Genomic DNA, 27,954 nt, shown 5'->3' on the forward strand with positions numbered 1-27,954 from the left:
TTTTCCACATTCATTTGCTTTTTCTACAGCTCTCCATTTTCTTGTTGCATGCAGGTCCTGCACGTCGGCCTTCTCAGTCAGTGTGCGGAGGACCAGAGAGAAATCAGAGCGTCACACTGTGCTCAAGCTGATGCAGCCGTTCTAATGCTCGACACTGGGCGGCAGCAAAAGCCAAAATTAGTTAACGTTCTTTGTTAGTTCTCTGCTCAGAGGTTCCCCCCACCCCACCGAGTCATACAGTCCTGGACTTACTGGAGCCACAGCCGACCAGCACATCCGTTTCACTGTTCCACTGTTTCACGTCAACCACACTGAGAAACTCGCCTTGCGTGCTTTGTCCATGTCAACACATTACATGGCATCTTAAGAGTTTTGTAGCAGAAACTGTTTTCAATAAACATTTAGGCCTTTATAAGGCTTATTTTCTGTTTTTTAATATTAGCCAATGCAATAAACACACTATATGAAACACTGTCTACAGTTACTACCAAATTCTTGCATTCAAGATCTACTTAAATTTGGGCAATATTTGTCATTTTTCCATAAACACTCCCGTTACTCCGATTAAATGCAACATGCATTAAAAGCTGTTACAAAGTATTTATTCAAACATTTTCCATAGCCATTAACAGCAAAAATTAAAGACAAAATAAAAGTAGTAAAAACCTGCATTGCACCAAGAGCTCCCAAAGCTTATTATAAAAATAAATTGCACCAAGTCCTATCTTTTCGATAACCTCTTATTTTAGTCAAAATAAATAGTGAATAATTCCCCAGCTGAAATCAATTTTTACAGTTCAATTCTTGACAAGGTACAGAAAAGAAAGGCCTTGGTATTCCCACCCCACATGTGTTTCCCCCTTTATGTTTCTGGACAAATGAGGACTTGTTACACTTCTAATAATAGTAACAGCGTCCAACTAAAAACTGAAGTAAAACAAAACTACAGTGACAAACATTAAAATAACAGTAATATTATAGGGTGTACTCATTTCCAAAGCAACACTGATATTAGCAGGTTTAAAGGACAAACTATTAACATTAAAATATACAGTATACATTCCTCTGCGGTTTCAGGATAAAGAAGCCCTCTGATGAGAACGTACTGACTGATACAATGAGCCACTTTGAAAGCTTTCCATGCCTCTTGTTTAAGTGATGTCCAGTGTGGACCATGCACCTGCTAGGTCCACGTTTCTATGCATGTCCAACTAAATGGACTCCCTCAATGCCTCCTAAGGTCAGAAGAACCTCACTGTGAGAATCTGGACACTAACCCTCTTTCGACTACCACAGCCACTCTTTGATCCTGACTTTCACAAAGCTCCTCAGTGGTGTGTAGCTTTGGGTCGGGGTGGGGGCGTCAAAACACTGCTCTTTAGTCTTGACTATCTAAACTCAAATCTACTGAATCTTACCTGCTTTATTTTTGTCTTTTCAGCTTGTGTTCAAAATATACTCTAAAAGCTGCAGCTCGAGGAACAAAAATCACACATCCCTCGTTAGTGTATAATACTGTCCAACGGGAGGGTGTATGTTTGCTTAGGGTCCATGTTGGAGGCAAACAGGAGGAAGGTGGGTGATATGTGGAAGCGTGGATAACATGCGTGGAACGTGGGTCCTGTATGGCCCCAATGTTCACGTGGTAGCAGTTAATGCGTTGTCTACAAGACCATCCCACATGGACAGCAGAGTCTATGTTAAGTGCCCCCGGCCCCCTAAAAGAGGAATCATGGGAGGAGAGGGCAAGCCAGTAGGGCATTGGTTCCAGACAATCTTCAAAATAGACTGGTTTAAAGTACTTCCAAAGGGGGGGAGGCAGAAAACATTTAGTAGAGAAGTGCTGTCTATCTTGACGTGGGGAAATGTTTATAACAGTGCTAGACACCCAAAGTTTCATCCTCCATACAGCCATCCATGTTCCTCTCCGGAAGGGCGAGTCAGTGCATGAGACTGGAGCTGGGCAAAGATCAGGGTGGGGTCAAAGTCATAGCTCCCCTTCCTGTTCCCCTGCCCTGTCTGCCTCCAGCGCAAGTTCCAGTCTTTTCTTTACATTTTGAAGAAGTTCGTTTTTTCCCCATTTAAAAAAATGTACTCACAGGAAAATCCCTGTAAATCCCCTGGCCCCTACGAAACGTGCATTTTTCGCCACTCTGTAGAAAAGACATCCCCTATATACATGAAAGAACAGACAAGCGAGCATCTGCTCTCATTTGGTTTTGGGCTTCCCATGTACCCGGAAACGGTACAGGCAGGTGTATTCCGGGTGACCCCAGTTGGACAGCACCCGCATCTCAATGATCTGGTAAGCCAGGTCATTCTCTACCTGCAACACAGGGACAGCAGAGCTCAGTGAAAAGATCCAAAATAATGGACTTTATTTAAAAACTATGACTAAAGTAAAAACAAATACACGTCATGCTTGTACAACCTGCAGGCAGCAGTACTAATATATTAGACAGATAAGGTGATTACAAACTGAAATGCAACGACGTTCGGCTTTTGGCCTCAGAATCCAACCCCGTTTATGCTGTGCGCAGCAAGTCATTGGGCAGCACACCTTGCTTACCTCAACGGTGAAGGTCTGCAGTGAATCCCCATCCTCCAGATAAGTATACTGACCCAGTAGCTTCCCCTCCTCCTGATACTCATCCTCCAGCCCCTGTGAGCACACAGCGAGAAGCACACTTCAGCAGTGCCACCCACAGCTTTGTTCACGACGTGTACCAGGTACTGTGTCAGATCGCACGTTCATCAGGTATGTTTGTGTGTAAGCCAGTTTTCATTTCAACATACTGTCAGGTTGCCATTTTGATTTACAATAAAATTGATCAGTTAAATAAATAAATACATACAGGTGTGTGTGTATATACACAGTATATATCTACAGAAAATTTAAGTTTGTTGTGTTATCTGAGTATTTAAGACAAGCAGTCACAATATGAAACTCTAAAAACAAGTGGCCCTTGCAGACCGAGCCTGTGCGAGTTGATATATCACTATGAAAGGTACAAAGGGCCAACTGGAAAACAGCAAGTCTCTTACATAGACAGAGAAGTTGCGGGGGGCACTGCTGATGTTGCCCGTTGGGGACAGGCTTTTGGGGATGTGCTCTAGGGAGAAGCCTGTGGGCAGCACACTCATGGACAGGCGGATCACCAGGTAGCCCTGGGAGCCCTTGAAAGCCCAGCAGTTCCCAGGGTAGACATCCGGCTGGCAGAAGAGGGGGGGGGGGGGGGGGGGGAGGTAAGCCTCAAACCACCAATTTTACCAGATTTTTATTTATGGGATTTCTAGCTTAATGTAGCACACTGAAATGGAAAGACTACACAGGAAGGGTCAAGGACATTAAGTCTGTCAGGCTCATACTGCATGAAACAACAAGGAGTTTCCACACAGTAACAACTGCTGTATACTGCACATATTCGCACATAATTCTGAAAGGTGGGGAACCAACCTGTATGACAACACGGGGCGACTGGGAGAAGTACCAGAGCGGGACACCAAAAAGGCTCATCAGGGCCGTCTTCGTCTCGTATGTCTCCGAACACCTCGTGCTCAGGATGCTGCCACCTGCAGTCACATGGCTCTTACCAGACAGTCACATCAGTCCTACTTCCCTTTCTACTCTAACCTGCCTAACTGGTTTTGTTCAGTAGATCACACCCACCAGCTGCACTCTTGAAGACCAGGAGCGGTTCATTCCTAAGGAAGTCTAAACACTAAATATCGGGCAAAAGACCATTAATCCAATTCACCCCGTTAGGCTTTTAGCAGAAGTATGACAGTACAGCAACAAAACAAAAATCAGAAACATATTAAAAACTCCCTTAAATTTATCCTTTAATCTCTACATCATGCAGGGAAATGAATGAAGTCAGGTCTTCTAACTGCACAATTCCTCCTGAACTCCTGACTCAGGCCATGGTCTGGGTCCACACTGCTGAGGTGTACAGACAGTCTTTGTTGCATCACTGACACATGCCTCTAGGGAGAACATCTGTACCTCCAGACTCCAGGGCGTAGTCCACCTGGCCGATGCGATCCTGGGAGTACAGTTTGAGGGCGTTCTGTACAATGAGCTCCACTTGCTGGAGGTGGGGGGGAAGAACACAAAACAAGGAGGAGAAGTAAAGGTCATCAGTACACTCAAAGGCCTTAATGTCTAACAAATAGTTATACAAATAACTGTTTCCTTTATTCTTATATTAAGTATCTATAATCATGCAAATGAGTCACACAGGTCAGAACTTGACCGATGGACTATATTTTGTTGCTGTGAGGCCAAATAATATACCAAAAATTCTGCCTCGAGCACACACACAATCTGCATACCTCTTCTGACATCCCTGAAGCTGCTGTGGTGTGTGCCACAGTCTTTGTCACTTCCTCAGCACTTGGACCCTTCCCCTTTTCATCTGCCCACAACAGTGAGATGTTCTTCAGGATAGCGCTCTCCAGGCTTGCCAACGCCCCTTGCAGATCCGAGCCTCTCACAAAGTGTGCAGACAGCCATGTCAGCAGAGGCTCCGGTATGTCACCCTGCTCTACCTGCTCGCCACCGTAGAACAGTGTGCGCAGTTCCCGCCTCACCTGCGCAGACACCTGCAGCACCATTCATGGTCAGAAGAAGAAAGCTGAGAATTGCAAGCTCAACCTTCCTGGGAATGCAGCTACCATATTCCTAATACATAAAGTTTCATACTCTATTTCAAGATTTAAAAAAAGTACAAAACATCTCATACTTCAAATTTTTACCGAGGTTGTCTTTTCATCCAAAGTAACTTGCACCGCTTACATTTTATTCTTATATCTGGATAATTTTCAGACAGAAGACAAATGCAGTGACTATTTCAAGTAGTCAATTATAACATGTAAATAGACTTTTTGCAATTTTCCAGGACACAAGTATGCAATATAATACAGCAACTATTAAAGAAAATGGAAAGACAAGTATGTTAGTGCTACTCACTGTGTCCTGCAGGGTGTCCAGCTGTTCACATCTTCCTCGGCATCCCATCACCCCCTGTAGATCCTGTTTGATGCTTTTCAGCTCTGCCTCCAGCCTCTGCACCTCTACCAGCAGAGCACTGTGCTCCTCCGTCGTGACACCCATACTAGGAAGAGGCAAAAAAAAAAAAAAGGGGGGGTGGTTAACAACCTGACCAACCCAGAGGAGCCCCTCAGCTCAACCTAGTTCATTGACCTACCACCAGGATGTACTGCTGTACGTACCTCTCTGGGGCTGGAGGATGTAGAACCTCCTTCTGCTTTTGCTGCACCTCCTTAAATATAGATTAATAAAAAAAAGTCAATACAGTGCATAAACATGTAACACTACATACTAGTGGATAAAAACAGAAGGAATGGTAAAGGACTGCTTGTAGCTTGTACCTTGGTCTGGGCTGCTAGGTCTCGCAGCAGGGCCTCCAGTTCGGACAGCTGGGCCGTGTGACTCTGCTGCTGCTGTAGGTACTGCTTCTCAGTTTGCAGAAAACATGCAAAATCAATGTTAGATCAATGGTAGCGCTGCCAGTACATACAGAACATCAGTGTGCTAAACACTGTAGAACATACTACTGATACACACCGTGACTTTGCACAACCCAGATACGAAAAGCAGGAAGGGATTTTAAGGACAAAAAATTAACTCACACCTGAACCCACAACACTCATGTAACATCTATGTGAAGCACTAATCCTGTCCAACCAGAAATAGACACAGTGCAGCTGCAGACAGACCTCATCTCTCTGCATGGTGTCCTGGTGCAGCTCCTTCCTGAGAAGAGTGAGCCTCTGATCCAGGAGGCCTGACACCCAGAGTGCCAGGCTGTCCCTGTCCGTTCGCTCAACCAGCTGGTCCGCAAGGGTCCGGTAGAGGGCCATCACTTCCCTGTGCTGCTCTTTGTGCAGCTGACCATCCTTCTCTACACTCCCCCACAGATACTCCAGCCTCTCCTCCAACCGAGCCAGGCGCTCCAGGTTCACGGAGGGTACCATGGTAGCCTGTATCATGTACAACGCATTACCACAGGAGAATTGTTTGTATAAAAAAAAAAATAAATAAATAAATGTCAGAAAGTACATATAGCTTTCCACAACCATATCGACATGTGCGGAAGGAAAAAAAAGATGACGTACATATTACAACACAACTACACATTATTAAAGAAACTGAACAAGAATAAGTGACACTTCACTGTCATTTTTAGTTTGAAATTAAATAGGATGTAAAGGCCTATTTGCAAGTAAAGTGTTCAAAGGTAGGACTTAGGTTACCATTTTACTTTGTGTATTTAGTAATGTATCAATATAAAAAAAAAAGTCAGTTACAAAAGATTTTTAAAATTATTTTCAATGGGATAGGAGAAAGCTGTAAGAGTACTGTACATTAACAGGAGCCACACTCATGCGGTCACAGAAAACCGCACTATCCTTACCGGTTGCACAGTTGGCTTCGGGATGGGCTCTTGTGCTGTGTAGAGGGTCTGTGGTCGGGTCAGGACAAGGGCCAGGGGTGATGCTGCCCACCACTCTGTCAAGCTGACCACTGGCAAGTAGGCCAGCAAGCTGGAGGAACCCCAGTACCATAAGCCTGGAAGGACAGGATACAGTCAAGACACATTAGCGTGAATATTTACGTTTCATCCGATTCGGAATATGAGGCAGAGCGGTGTATGCTCAGCACCGTCTTGTGAAGACACAGCTTAGTGCCCAGTTCCACAACACATCCACATGTTAGTGCACAGACATTTACCACTTTGTGTTCTATGCAGAAGGACAGACAAAGACACATGTGGAGGAAAAAGAAGGCATGAAAGAGAAAAAAGAGGAAAAAAAGCAAAACCTCTGAAAGTCAATGGAACTTTTCTGTCCAGGCATTAAAAGGCTCTTTTGAATTAGCCGCATTTTGAAATGTCACATTTATTTCATCAGAACTTCAGATACTTATCTCAGCACAAATAAGACAATCATTTTAAAGGGAATAAACGGGTTACATTTAAATGTAAATCAAAAGCTTTGTATAACACACTTGTACCTCATGTTGCAAGTTTCAAAGATTTTTTTTTTTTTTTTTTTTTTACAAATTTATGGGAGGTTTGGAGGGGGGGGAAAAAAAAAAAAAAAAAAAAAAAAAAGTGTCTGTTACCTGCCACTAGTCTGCAGTAAAAAGACTGGGGGGAGGGTTGTGAGGTGGTTTACAGCTTCTTACTGAATTTTCAGATGATTTTGTTTTTTAAAATCACTATATTCAAAAGTTTTAGATAAACTACCCAGCAAGTAAACGGAGGGGGGAGTTCCTTGTTACGTTTTTCATAACTGGAGGTGTTCAAATGCTCACAAAAATGCTTATGTGACAACTCAGTCGCATCCTTGTGGTCGGACTTTAATGTAACTTCACTTAATAAAAAAGATAATGAAGTGGTGTCCAGTCCACATCATAGCTGGTATCACACCTCATGTTTCCAGTGTAGAGGAACATCAAAACCCTGCACTTCATGAGCTGTTGATGAAATTAGAACAAGTCTTACAGAGAAACCTTTTGTTACTTTGTCTGGTAATTATGTTGGCTATTCATTGTTCTCTGTATGTTTGTATATTTCGTAGTACCATCTACTGTATCTTGTCTATAGTCTATGGAGAAGCATTCAAGCAAGAACTTCATAGTACTTGTCAGTACATATGACAAACTCTGAACTTGAAAACCTAACCATGACAAAAACGAGGGATAGACTGATGTAGTGGGATGACTGTTACAATTCCCAGTTACCAACAGACTAATGGTCCCGATTGTGTTTGTAAATTAGCTATTTCATCATTTTGCCATGAACCCGAATGCCACAGCAGGAAAGACTTCTATCACAAGGAAGCAGTTACTGATTAGGACCACTGAGCAGAAGAACCATATTACTAAGAAATAAAATATATACTTTCTATATCATTTGTAAATGGGGAGGGATAAAATAAGGTTCGCTATTGTTAGCACAGTGTAAAAAAGCTATATAGGCACTGGTTCTGGTCAGGGATCAGGCAGGGCCAAGGCAATATTGAATAAATCCACCAGCAGAGATGACCTGGATTTTGGATTGTGATGTTCAACGTCGTTGCCCAAGGGGCATGTGCTGGTTAGCGGCAGACGGAATGGCCAGCATAGCCTGTACTAGAGACAGATGGGCAGCTATTAAACTGGGTTAGTTTAGTACTGGATGGGCTGTCAGAGAGGACAGTTCCCCTCAGCTCACTTACCCAGGAGCAACAGGAATGGCAGCAAGAACAGGAGGAGCTTGCACAGTTTAGGGAGGCATCTAAAAAGATTAGACAAAACATGACCTTCGTTAAAGTAACGATACATGAGCGGACTTGTTCAAATTAAATGCAACAATAAAGTGGTTACTTTGTAATTCAGTTATACCATCATGTGAACTGCATCCGTGGTATTGCCGTATAGTTTGTCCATGCTTGCGTACTTTAAATGTATTATTTTCCATCAACAGAAAAAGTGAACTCAATTCAGGTCACACAATTCAAGCAATGATTTACTCTGAATGGTTGCATTGCAAAGTCATACTTCTTTTAACCAATAAAAACATTCAATTTCCAGTCAGGGTATCTAAGCCACTAGTGAAACGACAGCAACAATCAAGTTCGATCCGGGACACAAAAAGCATTACCTCTATGGCACATCGATCGTGTACTGAGACCAGGTCCAGAAATAAATAAAAACAGCCATTTTGTATTATTCCGTTATACTTCTGGTGAGTAACACTAAAGTAGTCTAGTACAAACCGGTGAATATCAAGAACAATCTTGGAGTCAGGTTGCAGAGAGGATGCTTACCGTGTCAATACAAAGACGTTGAAAAGGGACATGAGGGTGACCAGGTGGTACCACCCAGTCCCCAGCCACCAGAACACCCCCGTGGCTGCCTTCCCTGTGGTTGCCAAGAAGACAGAAACGAGAGAGAGAGAGAGAGAGAGAGAGAGAGAGAGAGAGAGAGAGAGAGAGAGAGAGAGAGAGAGAGAGATTTAGCAACTGGATGTATACCACCAAAGCATGGAAAGGGGGCACTAAAGGTTCACTCCAGACAGTCTGGAAACAAGATGAGAGGAGTTAAGAAATGCTGTCACCATTCCTACAACAAACTACAATAATAAGATGAGCTGTGTGCAGACAGAGAGAGAGATGGAAAACAGCACTGTACTGTCTGTCAGTGACTGAATAATCCACTACATCAGCAACTGTTATGGACCCTGCTGTTTATCCAAGAGACGAGGGACAGGTAAGTGCGTTAAGACTGTCATGCAAAAAAAAAAAAAAAAGCAACATATGCAGAGTCCAAGATTAAGCATCCACACATGTGTGTAAGCTATAAGGACCTTCAACGCATAGAAAAACAGAAAAATGTCCTCACAGGCTATTAAGAGCATTTCTGCAAATACAGGAACAATGAAACAGACATCTGAGATTAGTCACAAAACTATGATTTCTACTCAGAGCAATTGCTGGTGCGGCGAGAGGGAGGAGAGAAAGGAAGCAAAAAATGCTGGATCATGCAAGATCGGAGAGTCCTTTGGCAGGTGAGGTATATTGACCTGGAGACACTACAGCCAACCACAGAACTGACAGCAGCTTCCGGGTCACAAACAAGCCCGCCGCGCACACCGCCAGACCAGCCTGCAGCAGACTGTAACCTAGAGACCAACAAGGTGATCATCGTAAGATAAAACTGATCAATTAAGACTGACTTTTTGTACTTTTCTGCAGTTTGGCCATAACTCTAAAATCATCATCGCTAAAAAGTCCCAGGTTTGGCTCAACAGAATCAAACTGTTGAAATGCGTTCTGGGAAATACCTAACGTACAATAATAATGTTAGGAAGTCAGAAACTTTGCAGAACATTTTAGTGCCACTCCCTCAGTTCACTGCAGGGAACCATGAGAACCGCTGCACATGTGAAAAGACTGGAATATTGTGGAAGGTAACCTGTGTAAGCCACGAGGCTCCACAGCGCCCCCATGAGCCTGCGCATCCTGGAGGGCTGTGTTCGGACCATGAGTGTCTCCAAGTGTTGTTTCCCTTTGCAGTCATCACCTGTCCACATCGTCCATGACCAAGAGCAGCAAGCAAAAGGCAGATAAACAAACAAGATTAAAACAGAAAATATTAACAGACTCACAAAACAATAAAAACGGTGACATGAAACATCAGCTCGATACGCAACGGCGAAGACAGATCTCCAGCAAGAGGCGACCGCACCTGCAGACACAGCAGCTCACTGATCTCAGCCCCTCGGTCTCTGCGGACACACACTCTACTGTCTCCACATTCACTAAACAAATCCTACAGTCCCAAAACCCACTGAATTCAACACGGCTGATGACCCTCCCCAGTCTCCCCATCTCACAGCTTTTTCACTCTTCTCGTTTGCGTCTTCTGTGCACGTGATAGTCGCCTGAAGTCCGCATCTGTCTAGGGCACGTGTTTTACTGGAAATTTAAAGAGCAGAAAATACAATACCCCCCTTGGTTTTGCCTCCCACGAACAAACCCGGCACCCTGAAACTGGGCACACAAGTTTTTAAATCAGTTTTATATTCAACTAGAATAGCTTTTTCAATCTTGGAATGCGGAGGAAGATTCTGCAATATAAAAAGATGCCATCTTCTTTGACACAAGTTTTCTGACATTCATATGCAGGGTTTACTAGTACACAGAGCTCCTACTCTGCTTTCACAGAAACCGTAATGTTGATCCTCCCAGTGTCAAAGAAACGGATCCTCTTTTACATTCTTCACACACACACACACACACACACACACACACACACACACACACACACACACACAACCACCTTTTGGTGCACAAATCATTATGAACACGATAAACAGTCCACTGTCACAAGGCAATCAGGAAGCATTACTTACAGAGTGACCCGTTCAGATTCAGGTGCCTGTCAGCTGACACCAGGCCCTTCACGTTCACACTCCCACAGTAACTTGAGTGGGCTGCAGAACAGAACCAGGACACACACAGAAATCAGCTTCGCTTGTGTGGCAACCTTAGAATGTGACCCCAACCCAAGGCAGCCGTGTTGAGCAGAGTGTGGCAAAAGAGGTGAAATCTGCATACTGCGAAGTACCAGTGAAGGAGCCCATTTGCGTTCAAAAAGTGAGACATTGACCTGGGTGATCCGCAGAGGGGTAGGTAAAGCAAGAGCAACAGGAAAGAAGAACACAAAGTCAGCAAAATCAAAATGAAGTCATGATTCAGCGCCTTCAGATCAGACAGCAGAACCATCCTGGATAAAACAGCAAGCATTAGCACTTTCTTAGGAGTTACATTTTATTTCAAATAAGCTACAAACAAACAGGCATACTATACAACAGGCCTACAGCATGGCAGCAACTTCTCAATATGGCAACAACATAAAGTAGTAAATGAGCCTCTTCAATTATCTTTAGACATGCCAGGATGTTACAGGAGCACAACAGCGGAAGCAACCCTGAAATCCAAAACCAGTGGAAGGAGAGGGGGGAAAAAAGTCCCATAGTTTAAAAGTACTTGTGCTGTCACAGTGGCATGGGGAGTAAATTATTTAAAACACATGTAAAGTCTCCGATGCAGGCATGAGGACAGCAAGTTATAAGCTGGAGAGAGAAGGGGAGTCAGAGGGGTCCCAGCAGGGCAACTGGTACCTTTGTCACCCACACTGATGCCCTCGTGGCCTTTGGCCTCATAACCCATCTTCCGCAGTACGTTCTGCTTCAGTGACAACATGCAGGACCTTACGGAGGTGAACACCCACCTTCCATAGGTCAGAAAGGTATCTGAGAAAGAAGTCAGGACACCTGACGACAGACCAAGGGCGCAGTTAGAGCTGCTGTGTTATGGTACGAATCATACACCTAACACACAGGAAAAGTTCAATTATATCAAATAATGAGTCAAATAAAATGCCCCATATAAAGACTCAGTTTACCACTGCAAGAAACTTATTTGGGCAAGTTCCAAAAAAGGCAAAATTTACTTGGAAGAGGACTACGGACATTTATTTTGTAAATGATACCTTTGCCTTCGTGGCCCTTGGTCACACAGCCCGTCATCAGCAGAACACTCTGCATTACTGCCCCCACCAAAGACACAAGAGAGGCAACAGGCCGCCTGACACATCGCACAGTGGTTTGCCAGAAGGATGCCAGCACACCTGGCAAGAAACCAAGAACTGAGAGCGGACACATGTGGAGCACTGGATCATTGCTTGAACTTCAAAAGTTATGTGAACACAACACAAGCAAATTAGAGGGGACAAACATGAGTGTACTTTAAGGGTACAGGCACTGGGAACTGCATAAGAAGTAAATACAGAACAGCAGTTCTATTGAGGCCACTTATGAGTGTGATATACTGTGGAGATCAACATGGCAGAGACTCCCTCACCTGTCTTGTCCCGTCGGCTCCTGTAGATAGTGGAAGATGTGGCAGCAGCGGCGGCTGAGCGAGAGAAAGCAGCAGACGAAGAGGAGGAGTAGGCCGTGAGTGCATCCTTCCTCTCAGAGTGGAGGCTGCAGTTGCTGCAGATGTAGCCGTTCACCGTGGAAGTCTCCGTGCACGTAGAGGCAACATCTCCGTTTACCAGTGCCGCACTGTGTTCCGTCCTCAAACTCCGCTCTAAGAGAAAGAAAAAAAAAAAAAAAAAAGACAAGAGGAACCATACGCTCAAACAAGACTCAAGTCTTTCACACTGCCTCTAAAACAATGCAATGTGAAGAACACACATTTCTTTCAAATGAAAGACATAAGTTCTTTCACAAATACATTCAGGACAAAATTTGTGAATGAAAACCTGCATCATAACCCGTTACTCACCTTTAAGATTAGTATCATCATCCAAACCTACAAAAAACAAGTAAAGAGACAAAATATAATGAACACGAAAACAGCCCACTAATCACACATGGTGAAAGATGAGTGTTCAAGCATCAGTAACCTAAAAGAAGAACTAGGTCACATTACACAGCCCAATATTCAACATAAGCCCTGTATTCACAGACTTCCATCGCTAGCCTTCCAGCCATCCTGTTTCAGGAACTGCTTGTCTTAAACAGTATCAGGGCAAAGCAGAGCCTATCCCAAAAGCACTGGGCACAAAGTTTTGGGGGGGGGTGCCAGTCCATCTCAGGGTAGCCACACATGCAGACACAGTCACTCACCCATTCACGTGCAATCAAGGGTCACCAATTCATCTGAACTGCCTTTCTCGTAACTGTGGGAGGAAACTGGAGCACCCAAAGGAAACCCACACAGATACGGGGAGAACATGCAAACTCTACAAAGAGTGGGGATCAAGCCCACATCCTCTTTCAACATTCAGGTGGTGAGAGGTGGCAGTGCTAGTTATTGCTACTGTCCCACCCCATATCTAGCCTTAACTGATCAAACAGATTTGGCAGCAAGCAGAAGCCTCACTCTACTTTCAACTGCGGCGGCACGGTGGCACAGCAGGTAGCGCTGCTGTCTCACAACACCTGCGTGGTGCGAAAGAAAGTGGGTTCGATCCCCACCCAGTCTGTGTGGAGTTTGCATGTTCTCCCCGTGTCTGCGTGGGTTTCCTCCCACTGTCCAAAGACATGCTGTTCGGGTTCCCCCATAGTGTGTGAGTGACAGAGAGAGTGTGTTCCACTGATGTATGGATGAATGAATGACCCATTGTAAGTAGTGTATCTAGCAGTGTAAGTCACTGCGATGAATAAGGTGTGTGGGTTGATAACACTACATAGTGTTCATTGTAAGTTGCTTTGGAGAAAAGCACCTGCTACTTAAACGGAGTGAAACCCTAATGATACTGAGGGATGTCATTTATTTTTTTCTCACTCATCTGATTCAGTACAAAAAGTGGTAAGTTGTTATAGAACTGTCATAGTCAGGTTTCCTGCTTTTTAAGAACATAAATGAACAAACAAACCAACACAGACGTGATGCCACTGATGAGATACCAGGATCACCGGTAGTGCTGTGGTTCCTTTCCCAGAAGGTCAACCAGGCTGCGCTCAGAAACCACTTTCAGAAACCACCCAACTCACCCCAGAGACCATCAACCTGCGTACGCTCCTGTATGCACGACTCATCCAGCATCCCAGAGAGCAGGGAAGCGTTGCTGACCATGCAGCTGTGCAGACTGGAGGAGCCTGACTGAGAGTGGTGCGTGGATCGCAGCAGCGTCTGAGGTGTTGACGACAACTGCTGCTGCCTCCTGCTCCTCACCGTTCTGAGAGAGAAAAGGGTAACTGGAGAGTGAGCAAGCAATCCCATCGGGTCACATTCTAGCACATCAAACCAGGACATATGTCTGGAGGTCCGCAAATCCCATTTCTGACCAGAATTCAAATAAAAATGTAGCAGCAATTCAAAGCCTACTGCAAAACTACACTTTGATTTACAGTTACTGAAGCTGATCTCTAATGTGAACGAACAATGTGGTCTGTCGCTCACCGGGTCTCTTTGCGGCTGGAGCCTCCTGCGCTGTAGGCGGTGCTGTAGGCAGTGCTGTGGTTGTGAGAGGAGTCCAGCAGGCTCCCGTCACTGTAGTGAGAGCCCATAGCGTGAAGACGAAGACTACGGCGCGACATCCTTGGCGAATCAAACACTGGCTCGATGTTGTGAGCCTTCTCGAATTCAAGGGCTGCCGAGGAGTAGCTGGAGCTGAGGAGAGGAGCCACACAGCTGAGTCAGAGGCTCTTACAACATCCACTGGGTGCTGGGCTGTGATGCAACAGCACCCCTACCAACTGCTCCATTTCACTGTTTTTCCTCCCATGGTCATCAAACCTCACATTTCACCCATCAGACAAAAGCAGAGCTGCAGCCTTAGAGCTAAGCGAACCCACCCCTTGACTAACGGGCATAATTGTTCTGTGAAATCACCCTGTTCTGTGAACTCCTACTGTTACAGGACCAAATGAACATATCTCTTATGGAGGGAGGGGAGGCAGAAGAAAAAAAAAAACTACAAAAGCAAAATAAAAGGTATTGTTATGCATGACCATGACAACCCCAACATATTCTACTTTTTCCCCCTCATTGTTATACTTTTATTCATTTATCAAAAATTACTTGTCCAGAGTCTACCTCACAAGCACAAGGAGGAGGCATTTGGATAATTTAGCTTATATTTATGATTTAAAGAAAAAGCTCCCAAGAACACTTTCTAGGTTACTTTGCAAAGCTCACGGACACCACGTTGCTGGAGGTGCCGCATACCGTTACGGATACGTCACGCTAGATAATTTGCATTAGACCGCAAGACTAAGGCTTTATTGATGCTGGTGCAAGGACAGTCATGTTACCGAAACTGTAAATATTACTGTGGTGCACATGCCCATCAGCATGTGGCACTGCAGCATGAAGCTGGGAGGAAGATCCAGTCCATCCATCACTGTTACATCTCACCAGTGACGGGTTCTGTAAACAGGACAAATGAACGCACATCTCACATGCGCTTCGAGTCCATTCTTAGTCCTGCTCCCTGAAGGAAGCTGATGCGTCACAATTATTTAAGCAGTTAAGACTTACCTTTTCATCTTTAAGGACTCAATGTGGCCATACTGAAATCTCACCTCCAGCTGTATCACCCTTGAACAAAGTACATACACACCTGATCCGGTAAAAATTACCCAGCTGTACAAATGTTTAAATAAGTGTAAACTGCTTTGGAAGAAATGAAATAGCAGTAATAAAAAAAAAAATTGCTGTTTCAGTTGTGATATTACATTGACCGTCGACACTGGATGTTCCTCCATGTCTTGCACTAAGCTTAAAGTTCTTGTACAGAATACAATAAATTAATTTAATTATCCACATTTCCTAACTGTTCCCATGAGTGTTGATTCCAAGTTTACTGCTGTGTCGAATTACTGATCCAGTCCAATAAGTGGGACTGCAGTTGCGCAGCTGGGTACCACCTATGCAGGGTCGAGTACGTGCGAGTACAGCTGTACTGCCCATCGTGTCTTTGTCACAACTGCGTTACGAACATTTATGGAAGTAAAATGCATAATAAAAAAATGCTGCCAAGCGATTTATAAGTTTGTTGCGTGTATAAAAAGGGCATGCATGAGTGGGATGAGTGTACTGGAAGAGCCGCACAAGGAACTGCTACATCGCCGGTTCAGTTTACTACTGCCGTGCAGCTATTGCCGTCTTCCTTCACGTCAGGTGAAAGTTGACTGTCTGCCACAGTGAGAACGAGCGGGAACACGGCGCTGCTGCAGAACAAACGATGGCTGCAGAGGAGATAAACAGCCCTGCGTAAGGAGAAAGCAGGATTGTGGTATTCCCCATACGCCCCTACTGACAGGAAATGAGTCACACGGTTGATTCGGATCATAAAAACAGAGGAAGAATGGTCGTTGTTTGATAGGCCTGGAAGCCATCCGCTGACACAGTAACAGTGGACAGGAGACAAAAGCGAGAGAACTGGGTAGAGAAGAACCCATGCCAAATTACCTCCATGAGGCTGCTTGGCGAAACAAGAGTACAACTGAGAAATGTGGGATCACTGAAGTGCTGTGGCACCACTGGTTAACTCCTTTTGTACTGGGTAAGACTAGGTTAGGGAATAAAGGCAAAATTACAAGAGAAGTAAAGCATTTTTTCCCACATAACGCAGCATTCAGACGTAGCTGCTGATAACGGTACGGAAGCACTAAAGCGGTGCACTTGCTCTGTAAACACCTTTCTTTCCAGTGTTTTGGAAGGTATTCTTTGTACACTCATCGCTTGCGTCGTGGTGTTAGGTCCCCCCCATTAAATTTACAAAGTTTACCCCACCAGCAAAGGGTGGGGGTCTAGGTACGCGATGTGCTGGACAGAGACATTTTGATCATTCATCAGGGACATTTACGATATTGAGACAGCAGGTGGTGGTGTGTTTAGAGCTCAAACTCCTTCACTCGGAAGTCACGGGTTCAAATCCCACCTCCTGCTACAATACACTCAAAGTATTCTAAGTTGCTACAGCAAAAATAACCCAGGTGTATAAATGGATAAATTGTAAGTAGCATAATGGACATTATGGTCAAACTAGCAACAAAAGGACACCTCTCCATTATATCAACTTATGTTAAGCACTATTAAATTTCTGTACCATTAATTTTGTTTTCTGTAATCTCCCATCACTGTTTATTTCATGTTTACTTGTGATGACTGCTCTGAACAGAAAACCAGGGATGAAAGTTTTGTTGCGACAAAACACTTTACATACAGTACATGCGTGGTTGCCGTCTCTGCTATGTGTTTGTCATTATAATGAATTATAAACCCTTTTGTAAGAAGATAATATATATCATCACAAGCTGTCACAGAGGGTTTTCTTCCTAGGGAACCCAATTATGTGACGATACTACAAGCTTTTGCAGACACACAAGTCCCACCCACCTCTAACACCACAGAGTAAGAGCAGGGTACAGAGGACAGTCCACCCCAACTGCCTAGCCTTCAGATGTCCTTACAGAATCCCACAGGGAAAGGTGCTACAGAAAGAATGGGGTGGCATGATGACTTTCAAACTCTTTTCGCACCACCTTCCCTGGTTCGACATGCTGGGGACAGAGACTTTAATCTCTCCCAAGGACAAAAAACTCAATCGCACACACGATCCCCAAAATCACTGCCATTGACAATGAGTGGTAACTAAAAGTGGAGAAACAGTCAGCCTCTTTAAAAGAAAAAAGATAAGGTGAGGTGGAGTGTGGCAGAGTTACCACTGGTACCCAGCAACGTCCCCGACATCTCCAGCCGTCAACTCGCCGACTGCACTTCCTCGTAATCCCAGAGGATTGCATAATCCCATTCGGAGCCAATTATGCGCTTTCCCCCCGTCGTCGCTGAAGCCAGATGTCCTGTGGAACGATTGTGTATCCCTCCAGGCCTCACAAACAGTGGAAGCCAAACAGGGCCAAGCACAATGCGAGGATGCAGAGAACGCAGAGGAGGCCGCCTACCAGACACGAGAGTCTCAGAGCGCTGCAGCGGCTAGGTGCACGACGGCGATTCTCTCTCTTGAGCACGCACTACTTCATCCACAGAGGCATCTCCCACTGAGAGGCAGACAAACGGTACCAACCTGCACGAATATGCTAAACACGGCCTTCTCAGGTCAGCAGCACATGCTGCAATACCCAGACTGTGGCCACATTTTAACTGAGAGGAAGTAAGGAGTATGGATAAAATACTTCACTGCCAAGTCTCCTTAACAGGTCTTTGCACAACATTAGAACAATTTCGAGTAGGTCACATACTCGGTATGTGAGTGGAATCAATATGGGCATGGAACTGAGGACCTGGAGGAAAACTTGTGTGAACCATTCTGGTGCAATTGTGAAACAAGCTGGGATGGCATCCAAATACTGGAAAATAAAGCCAAAAAAAAAATCTAGTAGGTTTGAGTCTAATACTCAGCTGTTGATGCCACAGTGTTGGGCCAGGGTGACCCCTCAATGACTGCACAATTTGCAGTGCCTCAACACCACTAGTATAATAAAACCCTGAGACTGCACTCAGCACAGCACTGATCTATACCTAAAAGGCAAACTAACAATAACACGTCATCCACACATTATGTGTGCATTTTCAGCTACTAAATTTCCCCAATTCCAGCGTTTCATCCAGAACATTGGGAAATAGTCACCTCAAGGTGGTTCTACACTTCATCAGTGAAACGCAAAACTCCGTAAGTAATAGCTGCACCACGTTTTTCATATGAAAATACCCAAAGAGAAATAAAAGCTGAGCTTTGACATGGATTCAGCCAGCAGCCAATCAGAGCCCATCACAGCCTGGTTCAGGTGTGTTCCAGATATGTAAATTCTGCTTATCACACCGCAGTATGCAAATGAGCAGAGTGGGCAAATCTCAGGTGAGCCAGAGTTTGACAAGACTCATGGCTGTGGATCACAGCAGCACCCAGTCTGTCCTTCTCCTTTAAAACTACCACCTGAACAGCAAACAAAAAAAAAAAAAAAAAAAAAAAAATATATGGGGGGTAATGCAAGAACTACCGCCTTTGGACTCAAAGGTCACAGATTCGAATGCCACCTTCATCAAGATACCCTAAATTGTCCCAGTGGGGGACAAAAAAAGAAAAAGGGGTATAAATGGTTAAATAACCACGAACAGTTTAATGCTGCAAGTCGCTTTCGAGAAAAGCGTCAGCTGAATGAATAAATGTAAACGCAAGCAACAACAACAGTATTAAACAGAAATACACACACACATTTTCAGAACCGCTTGTCCCATACGGGGTCACGGGGAACTGGAGCCTACCCGGTAACACAGGGCGTAAGGCCGGAGGGGGAGGGGACACACCCAGGACGGGACGCCAGTCCATCGCAAGGCACCCCCAGCGGGACTCGAACCCCAGACCCACTGAAGAGCAGGACTGTGGTCCAACCCACTGCGCCACCGCACCCCTCTTAAACAGAAATATCTCTTCTGAATTTCCCATAGCCCGCAAGTGCCCTCCTCCCTTCCCTAAAATACCACACCCTGTTTCCACAGCATTCCTACAACACAGCCCTGATCTCGCCCTGCTGTGGGCGCACTGAAGATCTGCACTCAGTCTGCACACACTCCACACCCTGCTGCTAAGAAGATTTCTCCCTGCTCTCTCTCCCTCTCCCTCTCTCTCCCCTCCCTCTCTCCCTCTCCCTCTCTCTCTCCCTCCCTCTCTCCCTCTCTCCCTCCCTCTCTCTCTGGATGGCTCATGTCCAGTGACCCAGAATGCACTGCCTGTGAGAGTGTAATGCCCTGCAGGTTGTTTACTGCACTTCAAAAGTAAAAATGTTTTTTAAACAGACACACAACCAGTGGAAGCCTGGCAAGCCACCAAGTGAACATGATGGTGTGCGTGTGGAGTCCTATAGATATTTACCAAGGAAGCCTTCCATTGCACCCTTTGCCTCCCTGCAACGGGTCTTCTCCAGTTTCCCATGAGCTGGAATTCATACAGCTGGGTAATTTTACTGGAGCAATTTAGGGTAAGTACCTTGCTCAAAGGTACTACAGCCGGAGGTGGTGATCAAACCTAGAACCTTTGGACCCAAAGGCAGTGACTCTAACCACCAAGTTACCAGCTGTCACTTCTGCAAGAAGGACAAGAGAGGCTGGGGGAGAAGACAGAACAAAAATAAGGAAGACTCCTTTCTCATTTCCTCCCCTAAAATGATTATCAGGATGAGCTCAGCCCACCCCACGTAAAGGCAGTCTGCAACGCGTCTTCGGAGCTTTCCAGCCGATTTCCATCACTCCGAGCATCCGCTTTCCAACAAGGGTGTCACCATCAGCATCCCACCTCATCCTCCTCCAGTTCCAACTGACTGTGCTCCTTTTTATAAACGAACTTAGAGCGATGGTTGCCACAGCAACCGTAAAGCATGCGAGTGCAAACTTATTTCCCCAGATGCATACGATGGTGTGTGAGAACACAAAAACCTTCATACCTCAACGCACCAACCTGAGTGTATTTCATATGAGTGCACAATAATACTGAACAGCTCAGGTCCTGTTTGTTCCCCAATTCTCTCACCTAGACACACAACACAAGAGAGCACAGTGTTGCGCCACAGGGCAAAAAACACTGGGAGGGACCTGTCACGCAAAAGCGCTCATGCCTTCCAAAATTACGACGCCTCCCTTCCCCTCCATCACCCAGCTGAGCAGCAGCTTAGTGACCCAGTTTTTTTTTTTTTTTTTTATTATGATTATTAAAATACACAAGGAAGCGTGCTGCTTTGGGTCCGAGTCCTCCCGTGCTAAATTCACCCACGTGTGAAATGTCGAATGAGGACACTGGTACGAGAGCACATCAACTTCCCTGGATGGCACAGCACATTGCCTCATTAAACACACAGCACCACAAACACTCAAGTGTGAGATGTTCAGTCAGGAACAGGAGAGCAGCTAGTAGCGTAGTGGTTAGAGCTGCTGCCTTAGGACCCAAAAAAGTCACAGGTTCGAATCTCACCCAAAGCTGCAGTACCCTTGAGCGAGGTACTTACCCTAAAATTGCTCCAGTAAAATTACCCAGCTGTATAAATGGGTAAATCGTTCTAAGCAGCCTAACACTGCAAGTCACTTTGGAGAAAAGCGTCACCTACACGAATAACAAATCTATAATATTGATCTGCATACACTAAAACAAAAATTTTAAATGAGATGTTACTCATTAGAAACAGAATAAAATACTACGCTTTCACTCAATCACATGCTAACAGATTTGCATTCATGGAACACAGCATGACAAATAAAAAGTCATTAGCTTTACACAAAGTGATAACGAACAGCATTATTCCAGCATATTTCACAAAGCCGCATCACCAATTCTGTGCCTAGAGGGACTAAGTGGACATGTCCCAACAACTCAGGTGCACACTAGCATGAAGTAATGTGCTTCAAAACTGCTTCCGAATCTCGCTCAGAAAGTATTTAATTTGGAAAAATACTGTTTGGCCCTACCAAACATTGTGAGCAATTATGCCATTAAATTATATCTTTGTAACCCCCGTATGTAGATGAAGCATGGATAGTATAGTGCAAATGTTGAATGTGAAGGATGACACCTTCTCCTTGACTGAAAGAGGTCACCTGTCCATCTGCACAATATACCACCTCTCCACATCCCACTAGTTTAGAAAACAACTGAACGGACAGCAGTTTAATGAAACCCTGATGGAAGCTCACGTGAGTCAGACTAACAAGAAATTAAACATCCGAAGTGCAGCGATGGCTTCCTTTAAAGCCTTGAAGGGCAAGATAAGGAAAAGTTTTGCACTCAAAAACAAGTGCCTGCATGTCAAGGGGATACCTGGACATTAACACCCACTGCCCACCCCCCCAGCTGGCAGGCTATTTACATCACACTCACCATTCTTTCTGAAAGCCTGGGCTCCTCCTTCCTCTCACTCCCCCTCTCCAGGCCTGTCTCCCTCTGAGTTCCCACAGCAGATGGCCTAAACGGTTAATGTCACCTGACCCCATGTCTCCAGCACCACCCCCCTCCATTCGGCAAAAGGCATGGAGTTGGAGACACGCAGACAGCAGTCACAGAGATGTCCACGGTCACAGTGACGCCGCCACCCCCCCCAGCCAGCTAAAGTGTACAACAGCCCATACTGGACAGACTGACATTTGAGAGGACTGCTCAGATAGGTCACTCAGAAATCTTTAAAAATAAACAGCTCCGGGCTGGAAACAGACCTACTTGTTCTTCAGCAAGTGACGCTTTGCCGGGCAGTGCCAGGACACCAGGACAGCCCGTGCTACCGGTGGCTTCGGGACGCGTAGCCTCAACAGATTAACGTAACCAGAGGAAGGAAAGCGAACCTGCGAGGGGAACGAGATGCCACAGCGGGGGTGCCTCACGAGTGCTGCGGGCCCTTTCTGCCTACGGCTCGGCCTGAGCTCAGTCAAAGCAGAACTGGCAATAAACTTCCAGCACACATTCGCACCATTGTTTCTGAAAGTGAGAAAAGCACTATGCCCAAACTCCACAGAAAGCAGGCTGGCAGGCTCAGGCTGGGGGAGTGGTGGGGGTTGACGTGAAAGAGCGCACGCCAACAGCCCACAGCTTCCTACCGTAGGCGGATAAATCTATGGCAAAACTGGAACGAACTACAGGCAAAACTAGACAGTGGCGAAATACAGAAATGTGTCTATTCTGTTGTTTAATATTCACCCCAATCAACTGGGGAATTGTTTAAATATTTTTGTTGTCTTCCTTAAGACACTTACAAAAGCACTACACTTTTTCCTCTAATGCAAACAGCGCAAACACAACAAAATACGAATGCGAAGTCCATAAATCGCCACATTGTGCAACCACAAGCAAACTTGCACGTTGCACACGTTCGGATATACGCCAAGCTCGTGCCCGGAAAACCCTCCGGTGTGGGCAAAACAACGGAATGTGGCGAGCGAGAGCCTTTCGCTGAGCACTCAGCCATGAAGACAGCAGGACAACAGGGCCAGAAGTAGTTCAGGTCATGAAGGGCAAGAAGGTATTAGCAATGCTGAGACGCTTCGTTTCCAAACTCAATTAAAAGGGCTTGAATAAAAAGAAGCGCATCAATTAAAACACACGCAAAGACACATCGAGAAAACACATGACATGGCCAGAACACAAAGGAATGCCATCAGACCGATGAACTACGGCTAGATTCGCTAAAGTGACCGCTAAATGCTAATGCTACGTGTAGCAGCCGTGCAGGCTGGCCGCTCACCTGAGGGAGTAGGTGTAGCCCGTGTTCTCCGGAGAGCACTGCGGAGGGGTGTACGTGTGCAGGCGGGAAAAGTCCATGATCATTCTTCCGTCAGACTGCAAGAGCCGAGGCAGCAGAAGAGCAGATGGAAGGGGGTGTGTAAGTCACAGCCCGGAAGAACTCGTTCACCAGGTGTTGCTGCACGTTCACTCTCCCTTCACATACATATATGCGAACGCACATCTTGGTCCAAACACACACAGTGCAGCCTGGCCCTGGGTTCCAACCAAGTGAGTATACAACTAACCTTCTGAACGACTCGGATCGTAAAGGGGCTGGGCCCACAGATTTGGGTGCTAAGCGATCGCAAATACCGTCTGAACACACCTACCTACCTACCACCCTCCCTCAGTAGGCGCTGCGGTGGAACAAAACAACACTCCAACAGACTGCCGGCCTCCTACACTTTCACTACAAACAATGGCCACCGGTGAGTAATGGCTCCATGGGCGAGGCCACTGAACAGCTCCACCCTCCTTCTGCCGCTCTGGCCGATGACAGACTACAAACAGCCAAACAGACAGAGATGCTTACAACAAAACCATCCGCCACACAAGGAAATTAAGTCCCGACCTCCAGAAGGTAAATCCCCGCAGGCGTACACATATAATCGCGCGCTTCCAGGTAAACGTCCGGTTGCGAAACGGACGCTCTCCGAGACGTCTCATCCTGCCGGACTGGCAAGAAGGTTGCACCGAGATGCCCGTCTCTGGTTCCTACGAAAAACACCACACGTGCACAGTAACGCTTTTAAGCAAGAGCGCAGCATCCCGCAGTTTCTTTATAAGGTTTTGTAGCAATGCTTCACGGCTCTTTAAAACCATTTCGGTCTCGGTGCACGTTTTCATCAGTCAATATAGCGGAGATCCCTTCTGCACGCCACCGGCCGTAAAAACCGGACTAGGTGCAAACGTGGTTAGGCAAAACAAACACGGAGGACAGACGGCTGGAAGAAACTCCACCGTCTCACTGGAAATAATCCGTGGGCAGATAATCTTTGGCCAGAGGGCACATCAAAAACCCCTCATTAATTCTACCAGACTTGACATATTGCTTGTCTGCTATCAATTTGTCACACTATGTGCTTAGGTGTACTGCGTAAAATCAGAAGTGCAGCAAAGACAAAACCCAATGACATCTGCTACCAGCACCACTTTCTCTCGGGAAATTCCGGCTAAATTCTCGATACACCTTCCAGTTTCGTTCTGAAACGAAAACCTGCTCGGCAATCACCGGATCTTGTTTTCGTGCCTGTTGACAGAAGGTACGCTGCGTGGAATCTCTTTCAGCTCTCTTCAATCCAACAGAAGGCGTCTTCTCGGGACTTGACCCACCAGGGACGTGGGACGAGCAATAACAGGAATATCCTGCTCTCAAACGAACATGCAGCGCACCCAAGAGCAGGGAACACTTCTCTTACCACGCATCTCAAGCTCCTTCCCCTGCAGCCAGGGGGGGCAAACACGCAAATCTCAGCCATGATCTATATCTGCTCGCCAGCATCGGGGCTGCCAAATTCTTTCCGGACAGGGCAGTGTGTCACACCCAACACACAGCTATGTTTAGACAGCGCGCGGGAGGAGCACTCATATATATCTGCACTCATAGCTCCTATGGAACAGCGCACGGATCGCGGTGCCATGAACGCACGCGCACGCGCCCAACACGCGGCGCAGCGCACGAGCGTTTCGTAAACCGCGGCGAGCGCGCGCCGGCACTCTCCGGCAGAGGCCCACGCGCGGGCCCGTGTGTTTTCCCTACGGACACTGACTGAGCTCGGGAGAAGGGCGCGTCGTCCGGCTAAATAACCTTCACGTCTTTGCCCGCACACACGCACTAGTATTAAAGAATAAAAAAGAAAAAAAAACCTCACGCACACAGCTGTGAAATGACAGCGACGGTGTTAGTGAAGTGACGCGTCTCGTGCACTTGCCCGTGTAGGAACCGCGAGTCCATCCGTCCCGAAGTCTCTACCGTGGTGGAAAATCCACAGGGAAGATGATGCGCATCCCCGCGCGTGATCCGCCCCACGCCACCGCGGGGTGGGGAACCCGCCCCCCAAAATACACGACCCCCCCTCCCCCTGCCCGAGGGTGCCGACGAGAACGGTACTCCGTAAACAAGGTTCGTGGAGGGAGAAAGGAAGGAAAGTTAGTTTGCGACTTGACGGTGTGTACTTCTGGACCAGAGTAGAACAGAATCCCAAAATGGCTCCCAGACTCGACAAAGACGCAGGGATAGCGGCCCACCGGGCCCCGCCCACCCGAGAGCTGCGGCTGTCAATCAGAGCAAATGTCGTGAGCTCATTGGAGGGGAAGCGGCACGGGGCTGAAGCGTCCGTTCAAATCCAAGTCCAAAGGGCTGAAGTGAGGCACCTACGTTGGGGTCTGCGTGTAGTGGTCTGTTCAGGGCTCGGCTCGCCTCTTCTGTTATCTCAGTGTTCCTAGTTCGAGTCCTACTGCAAAACGTTATAAAGTTAAAGCACCTTCGACAAAGCAAAGGCATCGCCATCGGATAAAGGTTAAATGACAGGAAGATTTGCCGAAAGTATCCGCTCTCGAGGCCTATCTCTGAAAACAGGTATTAGACACTTGTGTATATAATTTAATGTCTGCACAGAAACACACGCATCGCAGCAACAAAGTGGATCCATCGCGGAGGGAGCGACAGGGCCCATGGTGGTGTGTGTGGGGACATGTCGCTGATGCTGACAAAAGGGAAACTTCTCTTTTGTATACAAACTGTTAGTCGGATAGTTTAATTACGATCCGAATATACCGAACATTCTCGATTGCAATGACCTACTGGAGACACCATAAACTTTCTCCTTTTGTTTTACATGATTTAGATACTGATTCAAAATTTCCTAAAAGAGCATTGTTTCCACTCTTTAAATAATAATAAAAAAAAAACTTTAAACATCAATGCATTTTTATTTCAGACTCTTCCATTTCTTGCACAAATAAATTATGCAGAACTACCATTTATGAAGTAAAGACTATGACGAGAAGAGTTAATCTCAGCACTCCAAAGCCAGCAATTTTTTTCTGACCTTTCAATGAAAAACTGATTTACAAGCTGACACTGAGCAGGGACTGTCACCCACTGACAAAGATGTAATTAATCATCCTTAAACAGAGAAAATAGTACTAGTACAATAAACATGTACATGCGATCAAGATACTCGTTTTGGTACAGTAAAACTTCCCCACCGCATGTTTACATTGTTTTAAAGTTGAATCAATGGCATGGTAAATAGCTTTGGATAAACTAAGGCTTCAGCTAAATAAAGGTAAATAATTAGAGCAATTCACTTTTCACGATCCCTAAGGATCGTAAGAAGCTTCACCCATAAAAGCACAACTTAATTCGTCTTGGAACGTCACTCAAACCCTTCAGGATTACATCTCATGCAAAATTCACGCATCCAGTTAGTAAATCTGTTCACACACTCAGACTCAGAGCAAAACAGCTGTAAAGATACTTTGAAACTTCAAGCAAATATTGTGCAACTGCAACCAGGCATTGGAGTGAGTATGGAAATGAGGGCAGAAAATGAAAAACACGTGAAATGTTTTGGATAAACAAAAAAAAAAAAAAAAAAAAAAAAAGCACAGCGGTTTCCATAAAACCTCAAACGGCAGCAGTTTTATTGGGTCGGTCTCCAGCGCCGCCTTCCGACAGCTTCTCAGGCTACTTCAAATGCATGTTGACAAGTGGGTGAACCAATGGCGTCGCTCGGCTGTGGCGAAGTTCAACTCACAAACCAATGGCAGCTCGCAAGGGGCGGGAACCCGCGAAACGCAAAACGCCAAATAAATTCATTTGGGGAAAGAACCAACCAACCAATTAATTTCAACCGCTCTGTGCAATAAACGAACATAATGTTTATCATATATATACTGCAAAAGTCAACAAGTCACTTACATATGCTGGTTTACTCCAAGTTGTTCATTTTACTGACACTAGTAGGCTAGCAAGTATTTTTTTCCACCCAGACGGCGCTACGCCAAATCAAAGCAACAAGCTTTCTTCACACTCACTGTGACTGTGTGCAGTTTGTGAAGACGAATGATTTCATAACGCATCTTAAGTCATATTAATAACATTTCTGTCATTTCTATTAATTACCAAAAGCCCGGACTGCGAATGAAATCATGACGATACTCGTCGCATCGCTTCAGCGCGAACCCGTATGATAAGCATCACCGTTGTGGAGATTCACACGCTGCCGATATACAACGGGGTTCTTATACGTCATCACGCTGGAGGTAAATTAACTTCAGTAACGTACCGTTTCTCGTCTTCGTACAAATCCAAGGAATTCCACAGAGTAGCCGCTCGGAGGAACCGCCCGACGACGGTACAAAGTCCGCGCCGCCTTCCTTCAGGATTCAGCGATCCTATTGAGGCAATATTGGGGTCGTCTTAAACGAAAAAATTCTTTCCGCTGCCCCGTGAAGTTAAATTCCAGCCGTATTTCACCAACAACATATTATCACATCACAAACTGCGCGTAGCTCCTCGCCAATTCCCCTTTTTTTCTGACCAACTGGGAGCCCGTGACGTCACCAGAGCGGAAGCCACGCGCTGCTGACCGCGTGCAGCGTTTCACCCGGCAGCGAACAGCTGGGAGTGACAG

The 27,954-nt window shown here is 45.8% G+C and overlaps 1 protein-coding gene across 8 annotated transcripts; it reads right to left on the reverse strand.

Moving 5' to 3' along the window:
* Window positions 1–942: 942 nt before the first annotated feature.
* On the reverse strand, window positions 943–27,863 carry sun1b (Sad1 and UNC84 domain containing 1b). Of its 8 annotated transcripts, none has more exons than XM_029250124.1 (24): window positions 25,246–25,540; window positions 23,274–23,368; window positions 14,491–14,700; window positions 14,082–14,266; window positions 12,868–12,894; window positions 12,439–12,669; window positions 12,068–12,205; window positions 11,697–11,849; window positions 10,926–11,006; window positions 9,986–10,093; window positions 9,594–9,692; window positions 8,839–8,932; window positions 8,248–8,306; window positions 6,441–6,595; window positions 5,743–6,006; window positions 5,395–5,478; window positions 5,236–5,285; window positions 4,973–5,117; window positions 4,336–4,605; window positions 4,007–4,091; window positions 3,458–3,573; window positions 3,046–3,213; window positions 2,570–2,662; window positions 943–2,326 (listed from the first exon to the last, which is right to left on the reverse strand). In XM_029250124.1, exons 2-24 carry the CDS (start codon window positions 23,354–23,356, stop codon window positions 2,210–2,212), a joined length of 3,015 nt encoding a protein of 1,004 aa, XP_029105957.1. In that variant the 5' UTR covers window positions 23,357–23,368; window positions 25,246–25,540; the 3' UTR covers window positions 943–2,209. The 8 variants fall into 8 exon arrangements, with proteins under 8 accessions (XP_029105957.1, XP_029105953.1, XP_029105955.1 ...); XM_029250120.1 differs by having other exon boundaries at window positions 25,190–25,260; XM_029250122.1 differs by lacking the exons at window positions 23,274–23,368; window positions 25,246–25,540 and adding an exon at window positions 27,607–27,863.
* Between the last annotated feature and the right edge of the window lie 91 nt (window positions 27,864–27,954).

The sequence above is a fragment of the Scleropages formosus genome, chromosome 3, assembly GCF_900964775.1.
Source record: "Scleropages formosus chromosome 3, fSclFor1.1, whole genome shotgun sequence".
NCBI lineage: Eukaryota > Metazoa > Chordata > Actinopteri > Osteoglossiformes > Osteoglossidae > Scleropages > Scleropages formosus.